Here is a 24,765-nt window from a genome sequence, read left to right as displayed (position 1 = left end):
TGTTAGGGATGTACTTTTGATATATTCAGGCGGGCAGGAGTATTAGTGAAAAAAGATCGCATGTGAACTTCTTGACTGGTCCACTAGATAGAAGATCGACACTTCGGCATGCAGATGTTATGGTGTACAGATACGTAGGAGGAAAATATGCATGTGTGAACTTGACTGGGGTTTCACCACTTGTTGGATTAGGGGTCGGGACTTTTACGGTGTAGGACAGGCAGCCCTAAAAGCTGCGTCAAGCAAAATGGCAAAACATGAGAAATCGTGTTCTGACAATCAACATGCTTTTATACCATTTGTTTTTTACACTTTCGGTTTCCTAATATCAGAGATTGTTGACATTCTACACAGAGTTTAAAGGGTCAAGCATAACAATGTCATGTCTTTTAGGTTCATGATTGTTGTGTTTACAAGAATCGATTTTATCATCTAAAAAGGTATAACGGTGCAGCTTGTTCCCCGCTTGCCTTCTATTCATGCGTAAGTAATTGATAATATATAAAAAAAAATTAGGGTAGTCAAACAAAAAGTAATACATGATAAATGACGTTTGATTATATTTTTTTTCTAGATTCCCCACAGTCCGGCCACATAGTGTCTAAAGGGATCACTCAGCCGCACGTTTGATTATATATAATGCTAAGTTGGTGTCTTGTTTTTCAAGACTTCATTCATTGCTAAATAACTATAATCAACTTTTGCTATTGTGAACTACAGATAAAATATAAGAGCCATATTGTTTAATATCAAAGGATTGAGTTGAACCTTTTGGGACCAATCGCCTTCTTCCAACTGGGGAATTGATGAGCAATTTTGTAATAAATAAATATATTGACTTTTAATTCATGATGAAGTGATCTATATAAATCAAATGCATACATAAAGAAGTTGTTTCCTATGATTTTTGGCTCTGTGTTTGTTGTGGTTTCGGCTGTTCGGTCATTAGGTCCAACGAAGTTTAACTCTTGTAATAATCTCCATCTAAATACATAAATTGTTGACGTTTTTCCTAACTTAGTAATACCCAATAATAATAAATAAACAAATATAAATCCATCTCCTTGCCATTGACATAAATACTTGAAAAATCAATAATCACATCATCACTAAGACAACACAAAGACGAAAGAGATTCCAAGAATATAATGGAACTTCAATGGTTTTGGATGTTTGCTGCCACTTTGTTGGCATGTTACATTTTTGTTAGCAAAGTTATGAGGAATTTGAATGGATGGTATTATGATCTTATATTTAAAAACAAACAATATCCACTACCTCCTGGTGACATGGGATGGCCTTTAATTGGAAATCTTTGGTCCTTCTTCAAATATTTCTATTCTGGTCGCGGTGAAATGTTCATCAACAACATTATTTTCAAGTCTCTTTCATTTTCTCTCATATTTTGTTTTTCATCAATTTTCTTTTTCTATAACATGCACACTTGCTTTACATTTCATTGAAATGAAAATAACAAGTATTGAAAAATGAATTTTACAACATTTTTTAAGACACATTTAGGAGACATTTCTAACATTTTTATAAATTTGGAAAATTCTGTAATGAATTAAGATGGTTCCATTAGAATATATATATGTATAATAGCCCAAATTATATTCGATGATGAGTCATTTTTTTAGAAGGATCTAAAATAATGAGTTATTGGTTAAGTTGTTTAGATTTAAAGCTATAAATAAGTGTGTTTGGTCATTGAAATGATTATCAAATGAATGAATGAAGAAATTTAGTTAGGTTAGAATAGTCTTAGTTGTAGTTTTTAATCTCTTTTACAATATTATCTCTGGTGCTTTCATTGTCATTAATTCTCCTCCCTACCATCACTATAATCAAAACATTCATGATCCTACAATCATCAATGTTCATACCTTGTTCAACCCTTCTTCAAAGGGGATCACATGTTCCCTTCAATCATCAACACTATTTTCAATATATTAAAAAATGAACTCTCCTTTATTGGTCTTTCATTTTCTTTATCACAATTGTTAAATACATTAATCTTCCATTCATGGCATGATGATAATAGGAAGAATTAAAATAATTTTAGAAAACAAACGAATCCTTAATATGTTGTTGGTGATGTTTCAGATTTGGACGAACTGGTATTTACAAGACTCATTTGTATGGAAGTCCAAGCATCATTGTCATTGCACCTGCTATATGCAAGAAAGTCCTAATAGATGAAGTGACTTTTAAGATTGGTTATCCAAAATCCGCCCTTGAATTAGGCGATAGTAAGATTCTACATAAAGAACGCGGACGTTTTAAACAACTAGTATCATCTCCTATCAATGGTCACAATGTATTAGAAATGTACTTAGAGCGTATTGAGGATATTGTGATCAACAAGCTAGAAGAATTGTCTAGCATGAAACACCCTGTTGAGTTCCTTACGGAGATGAAGAAAGCTTCTTTTGAATTCGTCATTCACATTTTCTTTGACTCTTGCGATCAAGATACCGTGAACAAAATTGGAGATTTATTTAATGTTATGAGTATTGCCTTGTTATCTTTCATGCCCATAAATGTACCTGGTTTTGCATACAACAAAGCATTAAAGGTTCGTTACTTCTATTTCATATTCCATAAGGACTTTCTATTTATGAATATGTCTGAATATTTTATTCTCACTTTTCATGGCTACTTCAGGCACGTATGGAGTTTGTCAAAATAATTGAAAATATTATTTGTGGAAGGAGAATGGCGATAAAAAATGGACAAATTGGAGAAAATAATAATTTGTTAGACATTATTTTGGAAACCAAAGACGAAAGGGGTGAAAAATTGGAGGATAAGGACATTATTGACTTACTGATAGCCTTTCTATTTGGTGCTCATGATTCAATTGCAACTGCTTCTATGTGGTCAGTTATGTATCTTGCACAAAATCCACTTTGTTTGAAGAAAGCCAAGGTACGTAAATCACTTACAATATTGTTACTTTTAAATATTTTGCACTTCATTTGATATCAAACCTGCTGCTCTATCGAGCACCCCCTTCTCGAATCAACCTACTCCTACCAGCTGATCTTAGTGGGACTTTCTTTTCTAGATAGTTTTTCTTTCTAATTTTTTTTTTTTTTTTGTTTTTTTCTCTCTAGTTGTACCCAAAAAAAAAAAAAGTAATACATGAGGGTACATCGATAAAAATACGGGGACTAGTTTGAAAAGTGACTATTCATGCTAAAGAATGAGCGACCTCAACTTATTCGTTTATCTCTGAGTAAATTTGACATGAGAGTTTTGAAAAAATAAATTACGATATTACTTGCAAGACTCCATAATTGCCTCCAAGCTCCGTAATATCTATGCTATTTGTCTTAAATAGTCGACAACTTTCTTCGAGTCTACCTCAAAATCAATATTTGCTAATTGTACCTCATTGATCCGGATAATAGCGTGATCCACAACGGCTCACCCATATCCATTAAACACAAGGGTGAAAACCATAATGTTTTGGCAAGTACATAAGGATATACCACCACCATCATTATATATATATATATATATATATATATATATATATATATATATATATATATATATATATATTATCATAAATTTAATTTAGGGTATTCCATATACCACCCAAAAACTAAGATTTCAAATATTTTCTTTTTTATTATAATTTTCTTTTTTATCTCATAAACTGGATATCGAATTGATTCCTATAAAATATTTCAAATTTGTAGATTGGTCCCTATAAGTTTCAAAATTTGATCATTAGACACTATTTATTTTTCAAATTTTACAAATTGTTCTTTATATCTTTTCAATTTTTGTGGATTGGTCGGTCAAATTTTCACATCTAATATTTTATAATTTTCGTTAAACCACTTTACATTTGATATTAATTTTTATCCCAAAATTTTGAAAATTATAAAACTGACTTATCCTTAAATTAGTAATACTTTATTCAAATTTAAAAGATAATAAATAAAGGGAATTCAATTTAGCATTTTTTTTCAACAGCAAACAAAAATATTTTATTCAGTTTAGCATTATAATTGCTTATAATTTTAAATTCCCTTAAATTTTCAATTACTTTATCTAAACACACACTCTAAGGGTTTATTGGTTCGAGAAAATTATTTAAGAGAGAACAAGAAAAAAGACTAAAGAAATGAAAAACTTCTCTCATTAGTTAAGAGAGATATATAGTAATACGAACATGACTTTTTATAGTAATTTTTTTAATCAATTTAATCTTTCTTATTAATATGTTTTATTTCATGGTATTGTTTAAGCTCTATTGATTGTTTGTTACTAGTTACTCCATATATGATATTGTTATTTGTGTTAAAAAATATAGTATATAGATCGATTCGAAGATATTTCAAATCAACATATGTATTTGGTATAGATCGATCTAGAATTGGAGTTTGATCTTTAAGAGGGTGTTTTTAGTTGATAAGTTTAAAGTTTTTTTTATTTTATTTTGTATATATAGACAGGTTTAAAGTTACAAACACACATATATGAGTCGACGAAATGTATGGATTTTAGTAAGATAAAAGGGAAAAACGTAAAAAAAAAGAAAGGCACGGTGTGTAAAACGGAAAAATATATACATGCCGTTTGTTTTTAGGAAACACAAATTATTCTCAGGAATAACATACCCGGGAATGAAAATATGAAAATTTGATTCTTGAATATTTGTTAAAAGATGTGTTTTGCAAATAACTTGACATTCCTTGAAAAATTAAAAGTTACAATTTTTTTTTAAATCTATGCATAATATTATGGGAATGTACATTCCCATCTCTTTACATGGGAATAATAGAAGTTATGGGAAGTTACTTCATTCCCATGAACCTTTATACTCAGGAATATTTTTTTCTCAACCTCATAACAAACATGAGTATAATCATTCCCTAGCTATGTATTCCCGGGAATGTCATTCTTAACCTTGAAACAAACACCCTATTGATGAGTTTCAGATATCGTTCTTTCAACATTGTTAGTAAGAAATGTCATCTTATGAGGGAGGATGTGGATCTAGTAGGTGTAGTTTGGTTGAATGAAAATGACTCCTTTACATGAAATTTGATCTTACCATTTAAAGGCAAGAAACAAACTAACTTTTATGTTAGCATGAATATCACGTGTCTTTTTAAGCAACTTCTTCTGCAAGTTTGTTCTTTGAATTTAAATCTTGGCATTGAGAAACAAGTAACGATTTTCCTAAAAAGCTTCTCAAACACACTTGATATGACAATTTTCAATAGTTGTATTACTTTGAATTTCATCAAGTAACTCTAACAATGCTTGAGTCTTTGGAACATTTTGAAACCTTGAAGTTGAAAATTTGACTGGACATATCCCACTCGAAAATGGACTTTAAAATAATATTTTCTTATACGCCGATCAATCAATTCTTAAATTAAAATATGAGAGTAATTACATATATGTATTATGTTTATTAGAAAATAGTAATAAAGCTCAATTTACATACATGTAGGAGATAATGGTACTTGTTTTTTGGATTGTCAAAAGTTTTTCTTGATTATTTAATATTGTCAATAAAGTATTGCAAATTTTAGCAAAATCTAATTAATTAGTACATGACAATAATCTAATAATAAATCATTCTTTATCTTTATTTTGTAGGAAGAGCAAGAAGGAATTTTGAAAGCAAGATCAACCTCCCAAAAACGATTAAGTATTGAGGAAATTAAGAAAATGATTTATCTTTCTCAGGTAATATTAGGATACAACATATCATATATATACGGGAACTTCTACGGTACACTCATAAAATGAGGTGTATCGGTACTCCTGCTTCTTAATTTTATAAATGAACGATCATTTTTTATGTAGTAAATAGTTATTTGTCAATATTTATATTTTATAGAACAACATTTCATAAAAAAAAAAACATCATTTAATTGTTTATAAGAATCATAATAACTTTTTTTACATATTATTGTAAAAAATAATGAATGTTCTCAATTATGAGTGATAAAAATTTAAAAAAATAAAAAATTATTTCGTTGACATTTTTTATGAATAAAATTTAGTTATTATAATTATAAATGATAAAAAAAAAATTCAAAAAAGAACTCATTTAACTATGAATTTAAAGAGTGAATGTACCGGTACACTCAAATATAGTGAGTGTACCGTAGAATTTGCCTATATATACTTCACATATCTTTCAACTAGGGTGAACCTCTCAACGAGAGCTGTGATATCATTGGATAACTAATCATTGTATTCTTTTTTAGAAAGTTATCTACATTTATCTGGTATGAGGTGTTCAATATAATATACTTAGGTTTTCATTGTTGTGTCAAGTGATGCATCGATGAAATTTAGCTTGTTTGGCTCATTTCGTGTACAAAGATGGAAGTGGGGTTGTGAGTATCTTGCATGTGCTTTGCTGGGAAATATGGAGGGAGAAGAATGATTGTATTTTTGCAAACAATATCTCAAGTGTAGGAGTTTTGGTTGAACATATTGAAATTATATCTTGAAAATGATTTTTAACTTGGGAAAATGGGGTTATTACTTGTATTATGTATATAAACCGTCATACTTGTTTTCATAAAGTTTTAGGATCTTATTCATGTTGAGAGACTCATGTGCCATTTCCACATTCCCTTTTACTTTTTAGTTATCTGTATCAGATTGGATCGCTAGTACTTATTCAATCATTTCTCTTTTCATATTATTACTATATATATATATATATATATATATATATATATATATATATATATATATATATATATATATATATATATTCTCTTACTAGTAAAAAAAACATTGCAAATAAAATTATTTAATTCTACATAATACAACATCGTCAAAGTGAGAAAATGTTGTTTTCATTTTATCTTGTAGGTTGTTGATGAAACAATACGCCATATCACTATCTTTTCAGCTTTTCGAGAGGCAGCAATTGATGTAAACATCAATGGTTTGTTATTTTCCTTACATCTTGTTAGAATACTTCTTCGTATTATTAAAAGGGAATAATGAATTTAATATGGTCTTTTGCTCAATAATTTTAGGTTATTTCATACCAAAGGGATGGAAAGTACTAGTTTGGCTAAGCGCTCTTCATATGGATCCCGAGTATTACTCAAATCCAAAAGAATTTAATCCAACGAGATGGGATGTAAGCATAGGCAAAAAAACATCAATTCAAAGTTTGACATAATAATAATAATTATAACAAATGATTCATTCAACAATAGCTAATATTATATTTTTTATGAATTATTTTTACGGGCACAACTAGTTCACACAAAAAATAGGACATTTCCAATTGGTCCAAAGGTGGACCTTTACGATTTTTAATAAAATATATTTTTAATAATAATAAATTGAGAATACAAATAATATGTAGGGGTTGAGGTTCAAATCATAGATGCCCCAATTATTCACATTAAATGGTGAAATTCTGGTCACTTAACTACTTGGAAAAAAAAATAAAGCTTTAATACACATTAATTGAGCTATTGTGTTAATGAAAGAATTATATTTTATATCTATAAAAAAAAAAAAAAATCATTCCTTATGAGTTGATTATGTGTGTAGGATTATAACCCAGGATCAGGAACCTTTATTCCTTTTGGAGTAGGTCGAAGGCTTTGTCCTGGAAGAGACCTGGCCAAATATGAAATATCTATATTTCTACACTATTTTGTCCTTAATTACAAGTTAGTATTGTTTATTTGTAACTTTCTTTTTAAATCAACATGTTACATTGATCATTTATGATACTCAACTTTTATCGGTTATAAATGGTGTTATATTATATATAGTAATGGAAATATTAATTTTTTTTCTTAAATTTTGTAGGTTGGAGCGAATAAATCCTGAATGTCCAATTACTAGTTTCCCATATTCTAAGCCAATAGACAATTGTCTTGCTAAGGTCATAAAGATCTCTGATTCTTAATGTGTTACTATGCAATGACCAGATTTTGAGTTATATACTTGCTCATAAATCAACTTAATTTCCATGTATGGCCTTCTAAGATGCCTGCAATTTTCTAGTTTGATGTTTTTGATTTTCTAATGTAATGAGTGTAACATTATTCTTTAAGCTTTTCAATAACAAAGACAATAATAATAGTACCTTTTAAGTGTTCTACAAAATACCCTTTCAAGTGTTCCCCTCATACTTATTTTTTAAAATACAACCATAGTAAATTAAGGTCTTTGACTTTTCAAGTGTTCTACAAAGTACCTTTTTAAGATTTGGTCCTTAAAACCAGTTATATGACTAATCTATGATTGAGTGCTAGCTTAAAGCTTTCACCCCGTCCCAAAAGCATGTAATGGGAAAATTGAAATGTAGTAGTTCTCCTCGCCATAAACTTATCAATTGCACTACATTCACTGAATCATGGTATCAAGTCTCAACCATTGCAAAACACATGTAATCTGCAAGTCAAATTTTTTAATTTTGTTTTGTGCGATATGCACTCACAATAAGTTGGTAGCAACAACAATGCATGAATAAAAATAACAAAAAGGGAAAACATTGCATGCGTAGTCTCAATGAAATTTTGAATAGTTATCCATTAATCAATAGATGCAAATTATAACATATTCATTGTCAATATTATAACTTGAATGACGTACCTTTAAGATTAGTAGACAACCGTCGAGGAAGAATGAATATCAAAGTAGGAGAAGATAAACTATTAGCTTCTAATGTTTGATCAATTTGGTTAAACGTCTTATATGATGACAATTAAATAGCTTCTTTTTTTTTTTTTTTTGGGTCGAATGACGCTTAAATAGTTAAACGGATGAGGACAGAGACCTCTCATCGTGCTTAACTATAATCACATATTCATCAACTAAATATGGTTTTAGTCCCTGCAAATATGCCTCATTTTGGTTTTAGTCCCTGGTAAAAAAAAAATTTGTTTTTGGTCCCTGCAAAATTTTTTGTTCTTGAAAATAGTCCCTAACCCTACTTTTGTGGTGATTTGCATACGTGGCACATTATAACTGAACCAATTTTGTAGTTTTCGGTCCCTGCAAAATTTTGTTTTTAAAAAAGGTCCTTGCAAAATTTTTTGTTTTTGAAAATAGTCCCTCCAGGGACTATTTTCAAAAACAAAAAATTTTGCAGGGACCAAAAACAATTTTTTTTTTTACCAGGGACTAAAACCAAAATGAGGCATATTTGCAGGGACTAAAACCATATTTTAGCCTATTTAATACAACAGACCATAATTTATATCAAAATTAATTTATAATAATTGATTATTATCAATCCATAATTGATTAATTAAATACTTAATCCAATATCAATTTCTTGATATTTTTCAAGGATTTGGCCTCTCTCTTAACATATACTCCCTCCGGTCTCGAATGTAAGAAACAAAACAAAAAAATTGTTGGTCTCAAATGTAAGGAAAAGTATACAAAAGTCATTCTATTAAATGTTACTATTCCAATTTTAATCTCATTTACTTTATCCAATTTGTTTCACATTCCCATGTTTAACGCATTCCAAATATTTTTCATTGTTGGAGTTCAAAAGTCATGTTTCCAAGACAAGGGCATAACAGGAAAAATGGTATTTTTTACAATGACTCAATCCACTTTCTTAATATGTGTGATTTTTTTTTTGTTTCTTACATTCAAGACCGGAGGGAGTATTCTTTAATATGCATCAAGAATCAAACTCATGATCACATATTTAGAAGACCAACTTATCTACCAATTATGACATACCATAATGATTATTGACATTGTAATGAATCCTCTTAAAATTCTACATCACCTTATTATGATTTAAAAGGTAGTGTATATCTCTTAAATTGTTTCAATTGTCAAGCAATACACATTTTCTCTAAAATGTTTCTATTTAACTATTGCAACTTTTCAAATATACTTTGGAAATTTCTCTCACAGTTTCTACCCGATATTTAGATAGCAAGTAATGTAACAGCCCGATTTTTAGCTAGATTTATTTTAATTACTTTTATTATGTGTTTTATGTGTTTGTGTGTGATTATTCATCATTGGGTGCATTTTCATGGGTTTTCGTGTGGAAAGGGTATTTTAGTCATTTTAGACTTAGGGGTATTTTGGTCATTTTATGAGAACGGGTAAAAATTATAATGTTTAGTGGGAATTACTTTTAGTGATTAGTGAGAATAGTTATTTCATTAAGTTACTAGAGTAAATTGAGATTTTACCGTTTAGTGACCGTTAGTGACATTTTACCGCTATTAGTTAAATATCGTTTGGAGTGTAGAAATATTTTTGGTTTGAATAGAAATGAGTTAAGCCCACTAGAAACTAAGTTAAGCCCATTAAGGGTTATACCTAATGAGTTGTCTTAGAAAATATCACTTCATTCATTTCATAAGATATTTTCTAGAGAGAGGTAGAGAGAGAAAGTGAGAGAAGAGAAGAACAAGGGTTAGAGAGAAGAGGGAGAGCTTGAAGAATCAAGATTGGAGTGAGCTTAAGAGCTAAATTGAAGTCTAAGTTGGGATTAATCTTTATCTAAGGTAAGGGGATTAGTCTTTATCATAATCATCATCATTTTGTAAATTTTCAAATGTTGTATGAATTTTGCTTATGGATAATTGTTGCTAAATTTGTGCTCCAACTGTGATGATATGTTTGTATGCATGAATTGATGATAATTGTAAGATTGTTGGTGAAATTACATGTTCAAATATGTAAAAATGATAAGTTGTGAAAATTGTGCTCAATTGGTGAATTTTGCTAAGTTGTTGTTAGATTGAATTAAAATATTTTCACAAGAAAGGGGGGGTTTGAATTGTGACCTGTTTAAAATTTGTCTAATAAAAATTTTCTTTTAAATTAACAATCACAATTAGTTTGTTAGTAAATAATGACAATAATAATCGTGAGGTGTGTGATTTTGAACAATAAATTAAAAGTAAGTAGGGAGACAGAAATGACACACAAAAGTTATCGTGGTTCGTCAAACGCCGGCTACTTCCACTCCCCACACAAGTGTGAGATTATCCACTAGGTAGTTGTGTTAAGTAACGTTAACCACAACTCCTCTTTTCCTTTTTCACAAATGAGTAACCTTTACTCTTGCTAGATCCGACTGATCTTTCCTGCAATGAGTAAATCCACCTTTGTTTTTACAACCAAAAAAGACGAGTAACAATTACCCCTTGCTAGATCTTCCTGATCTTTTCTGCAACCGAGTAATTTTACCCTTTTTTTACACACTTGTTACCTACAAGCTTTTACAATCCAATAAGAAATAAAATCTTATTTGGACCAAAATACAATATTTGTAGTAAAGAAACTAAAAAGAGCTCAAAGAACAAAAGAGCAATTTAGTTCACTTGAAATAAAAAGAGAGAGCTTTGTGAATTTTTGCTTGTGAGTATATTGCTTGCTTTCTCAAAAAATTCGGTGTCTTTCCTTCAGGTGATGGCTTGATATTTATAGGCACAAAATTTCTCAAACCAATTGCTCCTTCTCTTCTCCCACGTGAGGAGCGTATGAGTCATGCAATCTCACATGTGTGGAGATAACTTGTTCTTCAAGGCCATGGTCCCACATGTTGCAAATGAACCAACCAAAACACATATTGCTTTTCTTGTATATCCACGTGTATGCTCAAATTTTATCCATTTAATCCCTTTTGAAATCAAAGCCACTTATTTGATCTTGCTTTCTTTGTGTCCCACGTGTAAGCATTTTGATGAGGAAGGTACATATATGGAAACTTACAGCTTGCATCCATTTTGTTCCTTGTTCCTCTTATAGCCAAAAGAAGATATTTGTTTGTACTTGCTTTTACCATTTGATTGGAAGTGTAGTGGTATTGGAGACAATAAAAGAGACTAGCAGCATAAAATCACTTGCAGCATGTGTGCCAACGTGTTGCTCAATTTTTGAGCAAGTATATCCAATTTTGTCCATTGTATTTTTATCCATTAATTTCTTGCTTTGTCTATTGTATGAGATACTCAAATAATTTTAGGGAACTGGTTATATCAACCTTTTTGAGCTTGAGTTCCTGCAGCTAAAAAATACTCATACAAAGATGTTAAATACAATAATATCAGAATCCATTTATAAAATAAAATTGAAATATATTTTTTCATCTTTAAAACTAAAATAGGGATTTATGAATATTTTCTCAACATTCTCCCCCTTTTTGACGATGACAAAATATATTAGAATTTGATTTATAAATGTGTTCCGATTTTAAAACTCCCCCTCAATTAAATATGTATCTTTTGAGAGCGAAGAGAATGACCCATATAAAATAGGCTCCCCCTTAATTTGACATTCCAGGTTTTTAATTTTCTTAACTCAGTTTAATAAGTTACTTGTAATGTTGTGATGGACGCCTTTTTAACACAGTCATGCATTTCTCATTACATTCACTTGTGTCCATTAAAGAGGCAACAAAAGCATAGAACAAATTTACTAGTTTTTTTTAAAATACATATAAATACATATAACTTTGAAGTTCCATTTTTAGGATGCTTGGCTCAAAAACAGAAGACTAAAAACATAAAGACATAAATACTAAACAAAGTAAACAAGGTTCACCCATGTGCTTAATAGTCTACACCCAAAAGATATAAAAGGAGCATTTTTCAAATTCGTTCATGCAGTGTTGTAACACATGCTTTCTCCCCCTTTTGTCTTCGTCAAAAAGAGCCAGTTATTGAAATAGAGCAAGCTACAGAGGATTTGGAGGTGGGTTGGATGAGGAACCAGGATCACCGCCGGGAACAGGTGCCATCATGCCCAGATATTGAAACATGAATGAAACGAAACATTCACGCAGATTGTTCACATCTCCACGAAGAGAGGTAACTTCAGCAAACAACATTTCATTTGAGATGACTGAGTTCTCAGGTTCTTGTGGAGGATCATTCTTAGGAGATGTTCCAGTGGATTTAAAGCTACCAAAAGAACTAAAGTGTGAAGGGATTTGAGGCATCTCACTCAGAGGGAGAGTGTCATTCTTTGGAGAGTGAATGAATTTATTCAAACAAGAGGTGCCGAACAGAGCAGAATTTTCAACGTTTGGTAAAGGGGCAGAAATGATTGGAGCAGAAGAATTGTCAAGACCAGTGGAAAGTTTGAGATCTGTTGATACATTGAGAGCAAAAAGGTTGGCTAGTTCATGATTTTGAGAGCCATGAGAGTTGGATGGAGCAGATTGAGAGGACAAATGGTCGTTGACAATTATCGCATTCACTAGATTGTGAAGAGGATTTTCTTCTTCTTCTTGTGTGTTAAAAGCTTCCATTGGAAGGGGAATGTTATGAAGTGGTTGAGCAAGAGGATTAACACTCAGCTTGATGTGAGACACATTTTTTGAAGTAAAGTACTTCAAGTTCCTTTTGGCCACTTCTCCTATAAATGACATTTTGAATTCTTTAAAGATTTTAGTGAGTGGCATGGCATAGGGGAGACCATCATTCCCATTGTTGCTTGCTATTGCATTCATCATATGTTGAATGATGACATAGGGGAGATTGATTCTTTTCCCATGAGTTAAGTGATAGAGAATCATAATATCAGTGTCGTTCACTCGATACTTGCATTTACTCCTAGGTAAAATGCAGTGGGAACACAGATTGTGAAGAATCTTAAACTCGTTTTTCAAATCGGTTACAGGGAAATCTTTACCAAGGGTGACTTTATCAAACATGTTGCTTAGGATAGTGTTTCGATTGAGTTTAGGTTTGACTTCATCATACCACTTTCTTCCAAAGAGCTTGACACCAGAATTTGGAATATTAAAAACTTTAGCCAAAATGTCAGTGGTGATGTAGATATTGGTTTGATTCATTTGACAAATGATCACTTCATGTCCTTCAAGAACGGTTGCAGAGGAGTAAAAATTTTGGACAAGATCAGTGTAAATTACCTCATCTATTTCACAAAATTCTTTCCATCCAATAGCTTCCAGTGCCTCATCCAGTTGGATTTCCTTTTTTTTTATATCCTCAAAGTTGAAGGATTTGCTTTCTGAGAGAGGTCTTTTTATTGTACTTTCCAGGACATCATTTTCAGAATATGGATTTACCAACACCTTTTCTTTAGTATCGATTGACTCAGAGAAAATTTCATCAAGCATTTTCTCTTTTTGAGCAGTTTTTCGATCGTACGGTGAAAAGGCTGATGAGTGTTGTTTGAGTCGTTTGGCAGGGTTTTGAGCTTGTGTAAAGGTCTCAGATTCATTCTCAAGGTCAATGTAAGAGACTTTCGAAGGTTTAGAGGAGAGTCTAATGGATTTTCTTAGTTCATTTGAAAAGGATTGTTTGGGTTTGATGTTGATTAGTTCATCAAAGGTTTGAGCTTTCACAGGAGCAGAGGTTGTAAAGCTTTTAGGAGGGGAGCAAGAGTAAGGTTCGATTTTTGAGAGAGGATTTAGACTTGAGGTAGTGGTGATGTTTTGTGGAGAACATGTAAATGCAGCAGGAGGAGTTTGTGGGGGTGAATGGCTTGCTGAGGGAAGGTTTTGTTGATCGACAAAGGAGAGGAGTTCAGAGAAGGTTTGTTTTGATTTTTCCATTTTTGATTTGAGGATAGAATGAATGACTATGGAAGAATGAAGTTTTATGGTGAGGAAGAAAATATTGGAGTGGACAAGAGCGATGGCTTTGAGTTGATGTTAATAGCATAGTTATGTCTACGTAATCAGAAAAGAAAATGATGAAATTTTTAGGTTAGCCTTTTTATCAAGTTGAGATCAAGGAGATGAACGGCCGTGATTAGCTTATGAGAAAAGGATCTTTTTTGATTAGTGTTACAAAGCAGAAAGGAAAGGCGCGTGAGTTGAGAGAAACAAGGAAGAAAATCAATTAATTGGAATATTTTGTGGAGAAGTGGAACGGTTAATTTGAAAATCAATTAACAAGAGAGAAAGAAATAATGATACTAATAAAAATGTATTTCTTTTCTTGTGTCAGCCGAAAAAAAATTAATATTTAAAAGGATTGTTAATTATTTTTAGTTTATCTTTTAAGAGAAGAAAACGATCCTCTACTAATGGTTTTGTAAAAATATCAGCTAATTGATCGTTTGTATTAACAAAAACAAGTTCAACTTCCTTTTTACTCACATGGTCACGAATAAAGTGATGCTTAATTTCGATGTGTTTTGATCTGGAATGTTGAATAGGATTTTTTGATAAATTTATAGCACTAGTATTATCGCATAATATTTGAATATTTGCGTACCTTAGAGAAAAATCTTCTAATTGATTTCTAATCCATAATACCTGAGAGCAGCAGTTTGCAGCGGAAATATATTCAGCTTCTGTGGTGGATAGTGCTATAGTGCTTTGTTTTCGACAACACCAGCTGACTAAAGCTTCTCCAAGTAGTTGACATGCGCCACTTGTACTTTTTCTTTCTATTTTATCTCCGGCGTAGTCAGCATCACAATATGCCATAAGATCAAAATGTGTTCCCTTTTTATACCATAGACCGACACTTGGAGTGCCTACAAGGTATCTGAAAATTCTTTTAACTGCGGTGTAGTGTGACTCTTTTGGAGCAGTTTGAAATCTAGCACATAGACCAACTGCAAAAACAATGTCAGGTCTACTGGCAGTTAAATATAAAAGAGAACCTATCATTCCTCTATATTCTTTTTCAGAAAAATCTTTTCCATTTTCATCTTTGTCAAGATTTGATGAAGGGTGCATAGGAGTAGTCATAATTTTGGCTTCATTCATTTTATATTTTTTAAGAAGATCTTTGATATATTTTTCTTGACAAATGAAAATACCATCTTTGTGTTGTTTGACTTGTAATCCCAAAAAGAATTTAAGTTCCCCCATCATACTCATTTCAAATTCACTTTCCATGAGTTTTGAAAAATCATCACACATTTTTTCATTTGTAGCTCCAAAAATGATATCATCGACGTACACTTGTACGATTAATAAATCATTTTTGTCAATTTTTCTAAAAAGTGTGGTGTCAATTTTTCCTCGTGAAAACCCATTTTTAATCAAAAAAATGCTCAATCTTTCATACCAGGCTCTTGGAGCTTGTTTTAGTCCATATAGAGCTTTGGTTAGTTTGAACACGTGATTTGGTTTTTCTAAATTTTCAAAACCAGGAGGTTGATGAACATAAACCTCTTCATTTAAAAAACCATTTAAGAAAGCACTTTTTACGTCCATTTGAAAAAGTTTGATGCACTTATGAGATGCATATGCAAGAAGAATTCTTATGGCTTCAAGTCTAGCCACAGGAGCATAGGTTTCATCGTAGTCAATGCCTTCTTGTTGATTGTAACCTTGAGCTACCAATCTGGCCTTGTTGCGTGTTACTTTTCCTTCTTCATCTAATTTGTTTCTAAATACCCATCTTGTACCAATGATAGATTGAGTTTGAGGATTAGGTACAAGAGTCCAAACTTGATTTTTTTTCAAATTGATATAGTTCTTCTTTCATTGCTTCGACCCATGATTCATCAATAATTGCTTCCTTTATTGATTTTGGTTCAATTTGTGAGATCATTGCGAAGTCATTTGTTTGAAAGGATCTTCTTGTTCTTACTCCATCTGTGGTTTCACCAATAATTTGTTCTTGAGGGTGATGATCTACGATTCTCCATGATTTTGGAGGACTTAGAGAAACTTCTTCATTTAATGATTGTTGTTGAATTTTTTCGATGTCGGGGTTGATCTGACTTGCTTCCTCATCTTCTTCAAAAATTCTTTCTTGAGCCTCAAGTTCCTCAAATTCATCAAATTTTATGTGCATACTTTCTTCTAGAACTTTTGTTCTCAAGTTATACACCCTATAAGCTTTTGAAGTAGCAGAGTAACCAAGAAATATAGCTTTGTCTGATTTTGAATCAAATTTTCCTAGGTTATCTTTGTTGTTTAAAATATAACAATAACATCCAAAAATATGAAAATAAGAAATGTCTGGCTTTCTTTCTTTCCAGAGTTCATACGGGGTTTTGTTTAAAACTTTTCTTATTGAAACTCTGTTTAAAATGTAGCAAGATGTATTTATGGCTTCTGCCCAAAAATATTTCTCAACATTTGATTCATTTAAAATAGTTCTTGCCATTTCTTGCAAAGTCCTATTTTTTCTTTCAACAACTCCATTTTGTTGAGGAGTTCTAGGACAGGAAAAATTATGAGATATTCCATTATCACTGAAGAATTGTTCAAAAGAGGCATTTTCAAATTCTCCTCCATGATCACTTCTTACTGCGATAATGTTCATTTCTTTCTCATTTTGAACTTTTTTGCAAAAGGTTTGAAAAGCTTCAAAAGAATCATTTTTATGTTTCAAAAATAAAACCCAAGTGAATCTGGAAAAATCATCAACGATTACAAAGCCATATTTTTTGCCACCAAGACTTTCTATTGAGATAGGTCCAAATAAATCTATGTGAAGTAATTCAAGAGGTCTTTTTGTTGAAATGAATTCTTTTGGAGGAAAACTACTTTTGACTTGTTTTCCTCTGACGCATGCTTCACATATTTTATCCTTCTCATAGTTAATCTTAGGAAGTCCTCTTACTAAATCAAGTTTTGATATTCTGGAAATTGTTTCCATACTTATATGGCCTGCCCTTTTATGCCAAATCCATTTATCCTTTTCAAGGGATATAAAGCATGATTCGACAGGGAGTTCATCTAAGTATAGAGTGTAGACATTTTTATTTCTTGATCCGGAAAATAGGATTTTTCCTGAAGATATTTGTCTGACTTCACATGTGTGAGGTTTGAATATTACTTCAAAACCACTATCACACAATTGACTGATGCTAATTAGGTTATGTTTTAATCCTTCTACATATTGAACATTTTCAATTTTAGCAGAATTTATCTTACCAATAACACCTATACCTTTAATCCGAGATTTTTCATTATTACCGAAGGTTACCAATCCTCCTTCCTTTTTGGTGAAGGAGAGAAAGCTTTGTTTATCTCCAGTCATATGTCTTGAGCATCCACTGTCCAAGTACCAGGGCTTTTTCTTGACTGTTATGAGACATTCCTGCAGTAGAAGTTAGTAATGCTTTGGGTACCCATATTTTTTTGGGTCCTTGATGGTTAGTGTTATTAAGAGTTTCCTTTTTATGAAAATTAGTGTAATTATTTTTAAATTTTTGTGACGCTAATCTCTTTCTTTTTCTGAAACAAAAAGGTTCAAGGTGTCCATATTTTTCACAATATGTACATTTGTATCTTTCACATGTGTTTTTATTTTTTTTTGGAATGAAGAAGTTCTCATAAAGTTTTTGTTTTTGATTAGTTTTGAAACCTATACATGCTTTATCAAAAACACTTACTTGTGATCCCATAATTTTTTGAAATGTTTCAGTAGATTTAACAAAGTTTGAGATATCATTTTTTAATTTTAAAACATTTTCTTTTAAAATGATGTTTTCCTTTTGAGAGTTATTTTTGTTTTCAGAGACTTCTTTTGATTCAGAATGTTGAATATTTTTAATCAGATCTTTGTTTTCTTTTTCCAAGATTTCCTTTTCCTTTCTTAGTTCAAGATTTTCATTTCTTAATCTTTCACATTCTTGTTCCAACATTTGAGAACTGTAAAAAAGATTATCAAACAAATGTTCAGTTTTTTCGCATGATGAGCAAGGATCAAGATTTACCTCTTCATTATCTGATTTAGCCATTAAGCAAAGATCTGCTTGTTCATCTTCATTTGTTTGTTCTTCTGGTTCATCCCACGTAGTCATGAAAGATTTTTGATTTGTTTGAAGGTTGCTTGATTTTCTTTTGTTTAGAGGACATTCATTTTTGTAGTGTCCCAGTTTGTAGCACCCGTAGCACGTAACTTGACTTTTGTCAAGCTCAGTCTTTGCGTTTTCTTTTCTGGCTGGGAAATTTCTTTTGTTTTGATCTCTTCTTTGAATCATTCTCTGAAGTTTTCTGGTGAGAAGAATGATTTGATCTTGATGATCTTCTTCATCAAGTTCTTGTTGTTGATTGTCGAAGTTCATTTCAAGTTCTTGATTTAGTGATTCTTGATTTGTTTTGAGTGCAATCATTTTGCTTTTGTTTGAGGATTTATCCTCTTGCAAAAGGACTTCATGAGCTTTTAGAGATCCAATAAGATCTTCTAATCTGAGTTTTTTCAGATCTTTTGCTTCTGTTATGGCTGTTACAATGTGTCTCCAAGATCTTGGGAGACATCTCAAAATTTTTCTTACTCTTTCATGGATTGTAAAATCCTTTTCAAGAGAGCGTAACTCATTCATAATGATAGTAAACCTTCCATACATTTCATCTATGGTTTCGGTTTCTTTCATTTCGAATAGTTCAAACTTTCGAACACCAATGTCAATTCTTGTTTCCTTTACGTGACTGGTGCCTTCATGATGTACCTTTAATGTATCCCAAATTTCTTTGGCGTTTTTGCATTCTTGTACTCTATCATATTCTTCCCTGCTCAACGCCATGGTTAGAAATAGTTTAGCTTTAAAATTTAATAACATGCGCTTACCTTCTTCTTCTGACCAGTCTTCCTTTTTCTTTTCATTTAGATCTTCATCATATGGAATGTAGTTTCCATTTTCAACTACCGTCCACATGTGATTATCTTATGATTGTAAAAATAATTCCATTTTTCCTTTCCAATAATAATAGTCTGTTCCTTCAAAAAGTGGTGGTCTGTTTGAAGAACCACCTTCGGACATAAACTTTATTTTAGACATATTTTCTTTTCTTGATTCTTCTACACCGTTGGGTGTTTAGGCTTTGAATTTTCTTCCTTCTACACCGTTGGGTGTTTAGGCTGTGTTGAGACTTATTTTATGGATCTTTTCCTCCTGCACCGTTGGGTGCGTAGGCTTTTTAGAGGCAGTGCTCTGATACCAATTGAAGTAAAATATTTTCACAAGAAAGGGGGGGTTTGAATTGTGACCTGTTTAAAATTTGTCTAATAAAAATTTTCTTTTAAATTAACAATCACAATTAGTTTGTTAGTAAATAATGACAATAATAATCATGAGGTGTGTGATTTTGAACAATAAATTAAAAGTAAGTAGGGAGAGAGAAATGACACACAAAAGTTATCGTGGTTCGCCAAACGCCGGCTACTTCCACTCCCCACACAAGTGTGAGATTATCCACTAGGTAGTTGTGTTAAGTAACGTTAACCACAACTCCTCTTTTCCTTTTTCACAAATGAGTAACCTTTACTCTTGCTAGATCCGACTGATCTTTCCTGCAATGAGTAAATCCACCTTTGTTTTTACAACCAAAAAAGACGAGTAACAATTACCCCTTGCTAGATCTTCCTGATCTTTTCTGCAACCGAGTAATTTTACCCTTTTTTTACACACTTGTTACCTACAAGCTTTTACAATCCAATAAGAAATAAAATCTTATTTGGACCAAAATACAATATTTGTAGTAAAGAAACTAAAAAGAGCTCAAAGAACAAAAGAGCAATTTAGTTCACTTGAAATAAAAAGAGAGAGCTTTGTGAATTTTTGCTTGTGAGTATATTGCTTGCTTTCTCAAAAAATTCGGTGTCTTTCCTTCAGGTGATGGCTTGATATTTATAGGCACAAAATTTCTCAAACCAATTGCTCCTTCTCTTCTCCCACGTGAGGAGCGTATGAGTCATGCAATCTCACATGTGTGGAGATAACTTGTTCTTCAAGGCCATGGTCCCACATGTTGCAAATGAACCAACCAAAACACATATTGCTTTTCTTGTATATCCACGTGTATGCTCAAATTTTATCCATTTAATCCCTTTTGAAATCAAAGCCACTTATTTGATCTTGCTTTCTTTGTGTCCCACGTGTAAGCATTTTGATGAGGAAGGTACATATATGGAAACTTACAGCTTGCATCCATTTTGTTCCTTGTTCCTCTTATAGCCAAAAGAAGATATTTGTTTGTACTTGCTTTTACCATTTGATTGGAAGTGTAGTGGTATTGGAGACAATAAAAGAGACTAGCAGCATAAAATCACTTGCAGTATGTGTGCCAACGTGTTGCTCAATTTTTGAGCAAGTATATCCAATTTTGTCCATTGTATTTTTATCCATTAATTTCTTGCTTTGTCTATTGTATGAGATACTCAAATAATTTTAGGGAACTGGTTATATCAACCTTTTTGAGCTTGAGTTCCTGCAGCTAAAAAATACTCATACAAAGATGTTAAATACAATAATATCAGAATCCATTTATAAAATAAAATTGAAATATATTTTTTCATCTTTAAAACTAAAATAGGGATTTATGAATATTTTCTCAACAAGATTGAGTTATGATTCTTGTTCAATTGATGTTATGGTTGTTAATTGATGTTGTGGTTGATGAATCATTGCTTGGGTATGCATATTCATGAATTGAGGATGATAATTTGAGATGTTGTTGGTGTTTTGATGAAAATGATGAGTTAGTCCAATTGTCAAGTGTTTTCAAGTTTGATTGTGTCTTTGTGAGTCTTTTTAATCATATTGACCTATAAACATGTTCTGGAAACACATTTGGGCAATGAGGGATCAAATTTGGGGGTTTTGGGTGAAAAGGGGTCCAAACCCGTAACTTTTTCTGCAAACCTGTGAAGGTTCGCTTAAGCGACCTGGTAAGCGAACACTCATAGTTTTTCTGGGTTCAGTTCGCCTAAGCGAACTATGAGCGAGAAAGTAAGCGAAGATTGGTGGTTGCTACTAGAACTCGTTCGCTTAAGCGAACATGTGGTTGCTTAAGCGAACTGGTGAGCGACCAGTCAGCGACCAAAAAGCGAACAAAGTGAGTTGCTACTGTAACTTGTTCGCTTAAGCGAACCAGGTGGTCGCTTAAGCGAACATGTCCAGTTTCAGTCACTTTGATCTTTTGTTCCGGGTCTTTGGGGGCCAATCCGAGTTTTCTTAAATGGTTCTTTAAGCATGTTTAACTACTGTTAATCCTCCAAAACCTACTGGAACAATGATTGCTTGCCTATAATTGAAATTTTGAATTAAGTCTTAACTTATGAATTTTGAGAATTCCAAACTTTGTCGAAAAATAATTTTGTAAACTAATGAAGCTTGCAAGTTGAACCTACAGCTCACATAGACTTAGGTAATACTTGCAAGAGTGGTCAAACATCTTAATCAAGTGGAAAGTGATATTTCGGGCGGGAAAGTGAAAGGTTGTGAAAACGGGATTTTCTTATGAACTTAGGTTGTGCTTGGGTTAATGTTGATGATCCGGAGACGACTTAAATTCATGAATACATTGTCGATTAAGATTGTTTGAATGTTTTCAACTTGTCTATGTCGTTTTGTCTTAAGAAATATGGTGGTTATGTTTATATAACTAAGTGAAGTTGTATGAATGAATGATTATGTGGGATATGATGTCTATCATGAGATGTATGAGAAATGTTGAATAGATGAAACTATATGTGATAGTTGATGTTGAATGACATTGTTGATTATTGATAATCATGTTGATGTGTGATGATGAATACTATGATTTAATTGTGAATGGGCATGTTTTCTTGATAATGCAAATGATGTGGAGATGAACAATATAATTGGGTGTTGTCCTATATATTATGGAGAAAATTGTGATTGTTGTCGCATTATCGAGTCTTATTACATGTCCATGCATCATAGTCGTGTAGTTGTAAAAGGGTTGAGCTCTTTTACTTCGGAGATTATGTAAGGCGGGTGTGAACCCTTACATACGATGTGTTTTATCATCGAAGGTGACGACCTTTTGGAGATTTGGTACCACATGCATTTATGTGTCAATAAGTGCATATCATAACATGAGTCTTATTTGATATATGTGATTGGTGATTGTTCATGAAATGTGATTAATGACTATTCATGATAATTGTGATTGGCGATTGTGAATGAATATTTGTGAATTGATAATTGTTCATGTGATTGATGATTATTGATGTGAGATATGGGGGTGTGATGTAAGTATTAATGTGTGGTTATTATTGATCAGATGCATGATGTTAATTGAAATATTCATGTTAACTGCTATTTGTATTATGATAATGTAATACTTACCCCCAGTGGTTTTAACCGCCTACCTGTCTGTATGGATGGGTAGACGTTGTGCAGGAGTAGTGCTTGGTGATATCGGGAGCTTTCTCCAATATCAGGGTTGAGTCAGCTCTGATCTAGGCTTGTTGTGTCGGTCTAGATTAGGTTATTTTTGGATTTTGTTATGTTGGAGATTACCCGTTTGTTTGGGATTTTTTGAGATGCATCTATGTGATGTAATTTATTGATTCATGACATGTACATATTTGGATTACTCTGGTTATATTCCGCTGCAACTGTTGAGGTTTATATACATGTTTATTAGTTTTTGAATTTTGAATGTGGCGTAGCCTCTATTTCTTGAATAAATATATTATTCGCATGTTTAATTGCTTTAATAGAAATAGGAGCGTTACAAAGTAACATGTTGATTAAGATTTGTTAGTTGATATACTTGCTATATAAGCAAGTTAAATGGTTGTAATTCATTGTAATTGAGATTGATTGAATAATAAAGTTTTTTTATTCATTTAATTGAGTGAAATTTTCTCTTCTTTTAATCCTTCTTCTTCCAAATAACAACTTGTTCCAGCAACTTTCCACTACCAACATTGATTCTAAGTTCATTCAAACAAGGGTGATGGTGGTAGAGGGTAAGTCACCCTATAACCTTATCATAGGAAGGCTGATACTTAATGCTATATGAGCTATTGTATCAACCCTACATCTCGAAAAATGAAGTTCCCTTTGGAAAATGACAAGATCGCCGCAATGAACTTGGATTAGCCAGTATAGCTCGACAATCTTATGTCAATAGCCTCAGAAATCAGCGTAGAAACCTATATCAAGACGAAAAACCTCTCAGGCCCATATCATAGAACACCCTAATATTTTAGTTCTTTATACGTCTTACTTATATTAGTGAAGAGAGACCATAGTTTGCTTATAAGAAGAGAGTATTTTGGCGAGGAGAACAACCAATAAGAAGACAAAAAAAAGTGAAAGCAACTCTCTTTTTTGTCAGAACTCATAGCCATAAAACTGAGACTGGAATTCGTCCACCGTTAGGTCAAACTTAAACTTTGCCAAAAGACTCGGGATATGTAAATCTTCGTTTGCATTAGATGGATCGTCAAAAACAAGTATGGAAAAAGAGATATATCTCCTCACATCTTCTTGTTCTCATTTATTAGGCTAATTTTTGGGACAATTTGTACACTGTGTCTCTCTTGTATACTTATTTGATTACAATCAAGCCATATTTTTTAGTTTGAATGCCTATGATTTTCCACCCTTACTTTGAGGGATGTTCCATGTTAAAATTTGGGTGTCCCTCGCGTGCGTGTTTGTGTGTGTTGTTGCTCCTCGCATGTTCTTCTAGTTAGGGGAATTTTGTTTCCACCGTACATTGCTTTGTTTTTATGTGTTAATTCCCCATCGAAATATACTTCATACATAGTTAAACAGGAGAAAGGCGTCTGTGATAATCAGAATGGAGTCCAGTAAAAGCGTATTCACTCGTGCACAGCAAGTAGAAACTTTGGATTTTCTATGATGAATGTTTCACTTGAGAAATAATATTTAACATTTTGTGTCAATTTTTAGATAATTATCTCTCATACTCATATTATGTTTTTATTCTCTTTAGAAAGAAAAAAAAATATTGTCAAAAAAGTTGTACCAATATCATTACTTGATTTCACTTACTAGTCCACTCCGATTCTTCTGGTTAGCAAAGGAGAGACTTGGAATTTTATGTGTTTAGGTGGATTCAAAGTTTGGGGTTGAATGTTGTAT

General features: G+C 32.0%; 2 protein-coding genes across 2 annotated transcripts; one reads left to right on the top strand and one right to left on the bottom strand.

Moving 5' to 3' along the window:
- Positions 1-1,148: 1,148 nt before the first annotated feature.
- On the top strand, positions 1,149-7,927 carry LOC120575790 (beta-amyrin 11-oxidase). The gene is made up of 8 exons (XM_039832850.1): positions 1,149-1,381; positions 2,107-2,578; positions 2,668-2,931; positions 5,629-5,718; positions 6,865-6,940; positions 7,035-7,141; positions 7,564-7,685; positions 7,828-7,927. The coding sequence occupies exons 1-8, from the start codon at positions 1,149-1,151 to the stop codon at positions 7,925-7,927; spliced, it is 1,464 nt and encodes a 487-aa protein (XP_039688784.1).
- Positions 7,928-16,370: 8,443 nt separating this feature from the next.
- LOC120580158 (uncharacterized) lies at positions 16,371-19,422 on the bottom strand. The gene is made up of 3 exons (XM_039833466.1): positions 18,799-19,422; positions 17,828-17,993; positions 16,371-16,852 (listed from the first exon to the last, which is right to left on the bottom strand). The coding sequence occupies exons 1-3, from the start codon at positions 19,420-19,422 to the stop codon at positions 16,371-16,373; spliced, it is 1,272 nt and encodes a 423-aa protein (XP_039689400.1).
- Positions 19,423-24,765: the final 5,343 nt, after the last annotated feature.

The sequence above is a fragment of the Medicago truncatula genome, chromosome 4 (genome assembly GCF_003473485.1).
Source record: "Medicago truncatula cultivar Jemalong A17 chromosome 4, MtrunA17r5.0-ANR, whole genome shotgun sequence".
In the NCBI taxonomy this organism is placed as follows: domain Eukaryota; kingdom Viridiplantae; phylum Streptophyta; class Magnoliopsida; order Fabales; family Fabaceae; genus Medicago; species Medicago truncatula.
The sequence above is the reverse complement of the archived record's forward strand: the minus strand, read 5'-3'. Positions and strand labels throughout refer to the sequence as shown.

Bases quoted from the DNA above. Each gene is read 5' to 3' on its own strand.
- LOC120580158 (XM_039833466.1), bottom strand. From the start codon at position 19,422: ATGGCGTTGAGCAGGGAAGAATATGATAGAGTACAAGAATGCAAAAAC. The intron at 17,994-18,798 runs GTTACGTGCTAC...CTTCTACTGCAG, and splicing joins CTGAGCTTGACAAAAGTCAA to GAATGTCTCATAACAGTCAA. The intron at 16,853-17,827 runs GTAAGATAAATT...TAAACAACAAAG, and splicing joins TAAAGGTATAGGTGTTATTG to ATAACCTAGGAAAATTTGAT.
- LOC120575790 (XM_039832850.1), top strand. From the start codon at position 1,149: ATGGAACTTCAATGGTTTTGGATGTTTGCTGCCACTTTGTTGGCATGT. The intron at 2,579-2,667 runs GTTCGTTACTTC...TGGCTACTTCAG, and splicing joins CATACAACAAAGCATTAAAG to GCACGTATGGAGTTTGTCAA. The intron at 7,142-7,563 runs GTAAGCATAGGC...TTATGTGTGTAG, and splicing joins TTAATCCAACGAGATGGGAT to GATTATAACCCAGGATCAGG.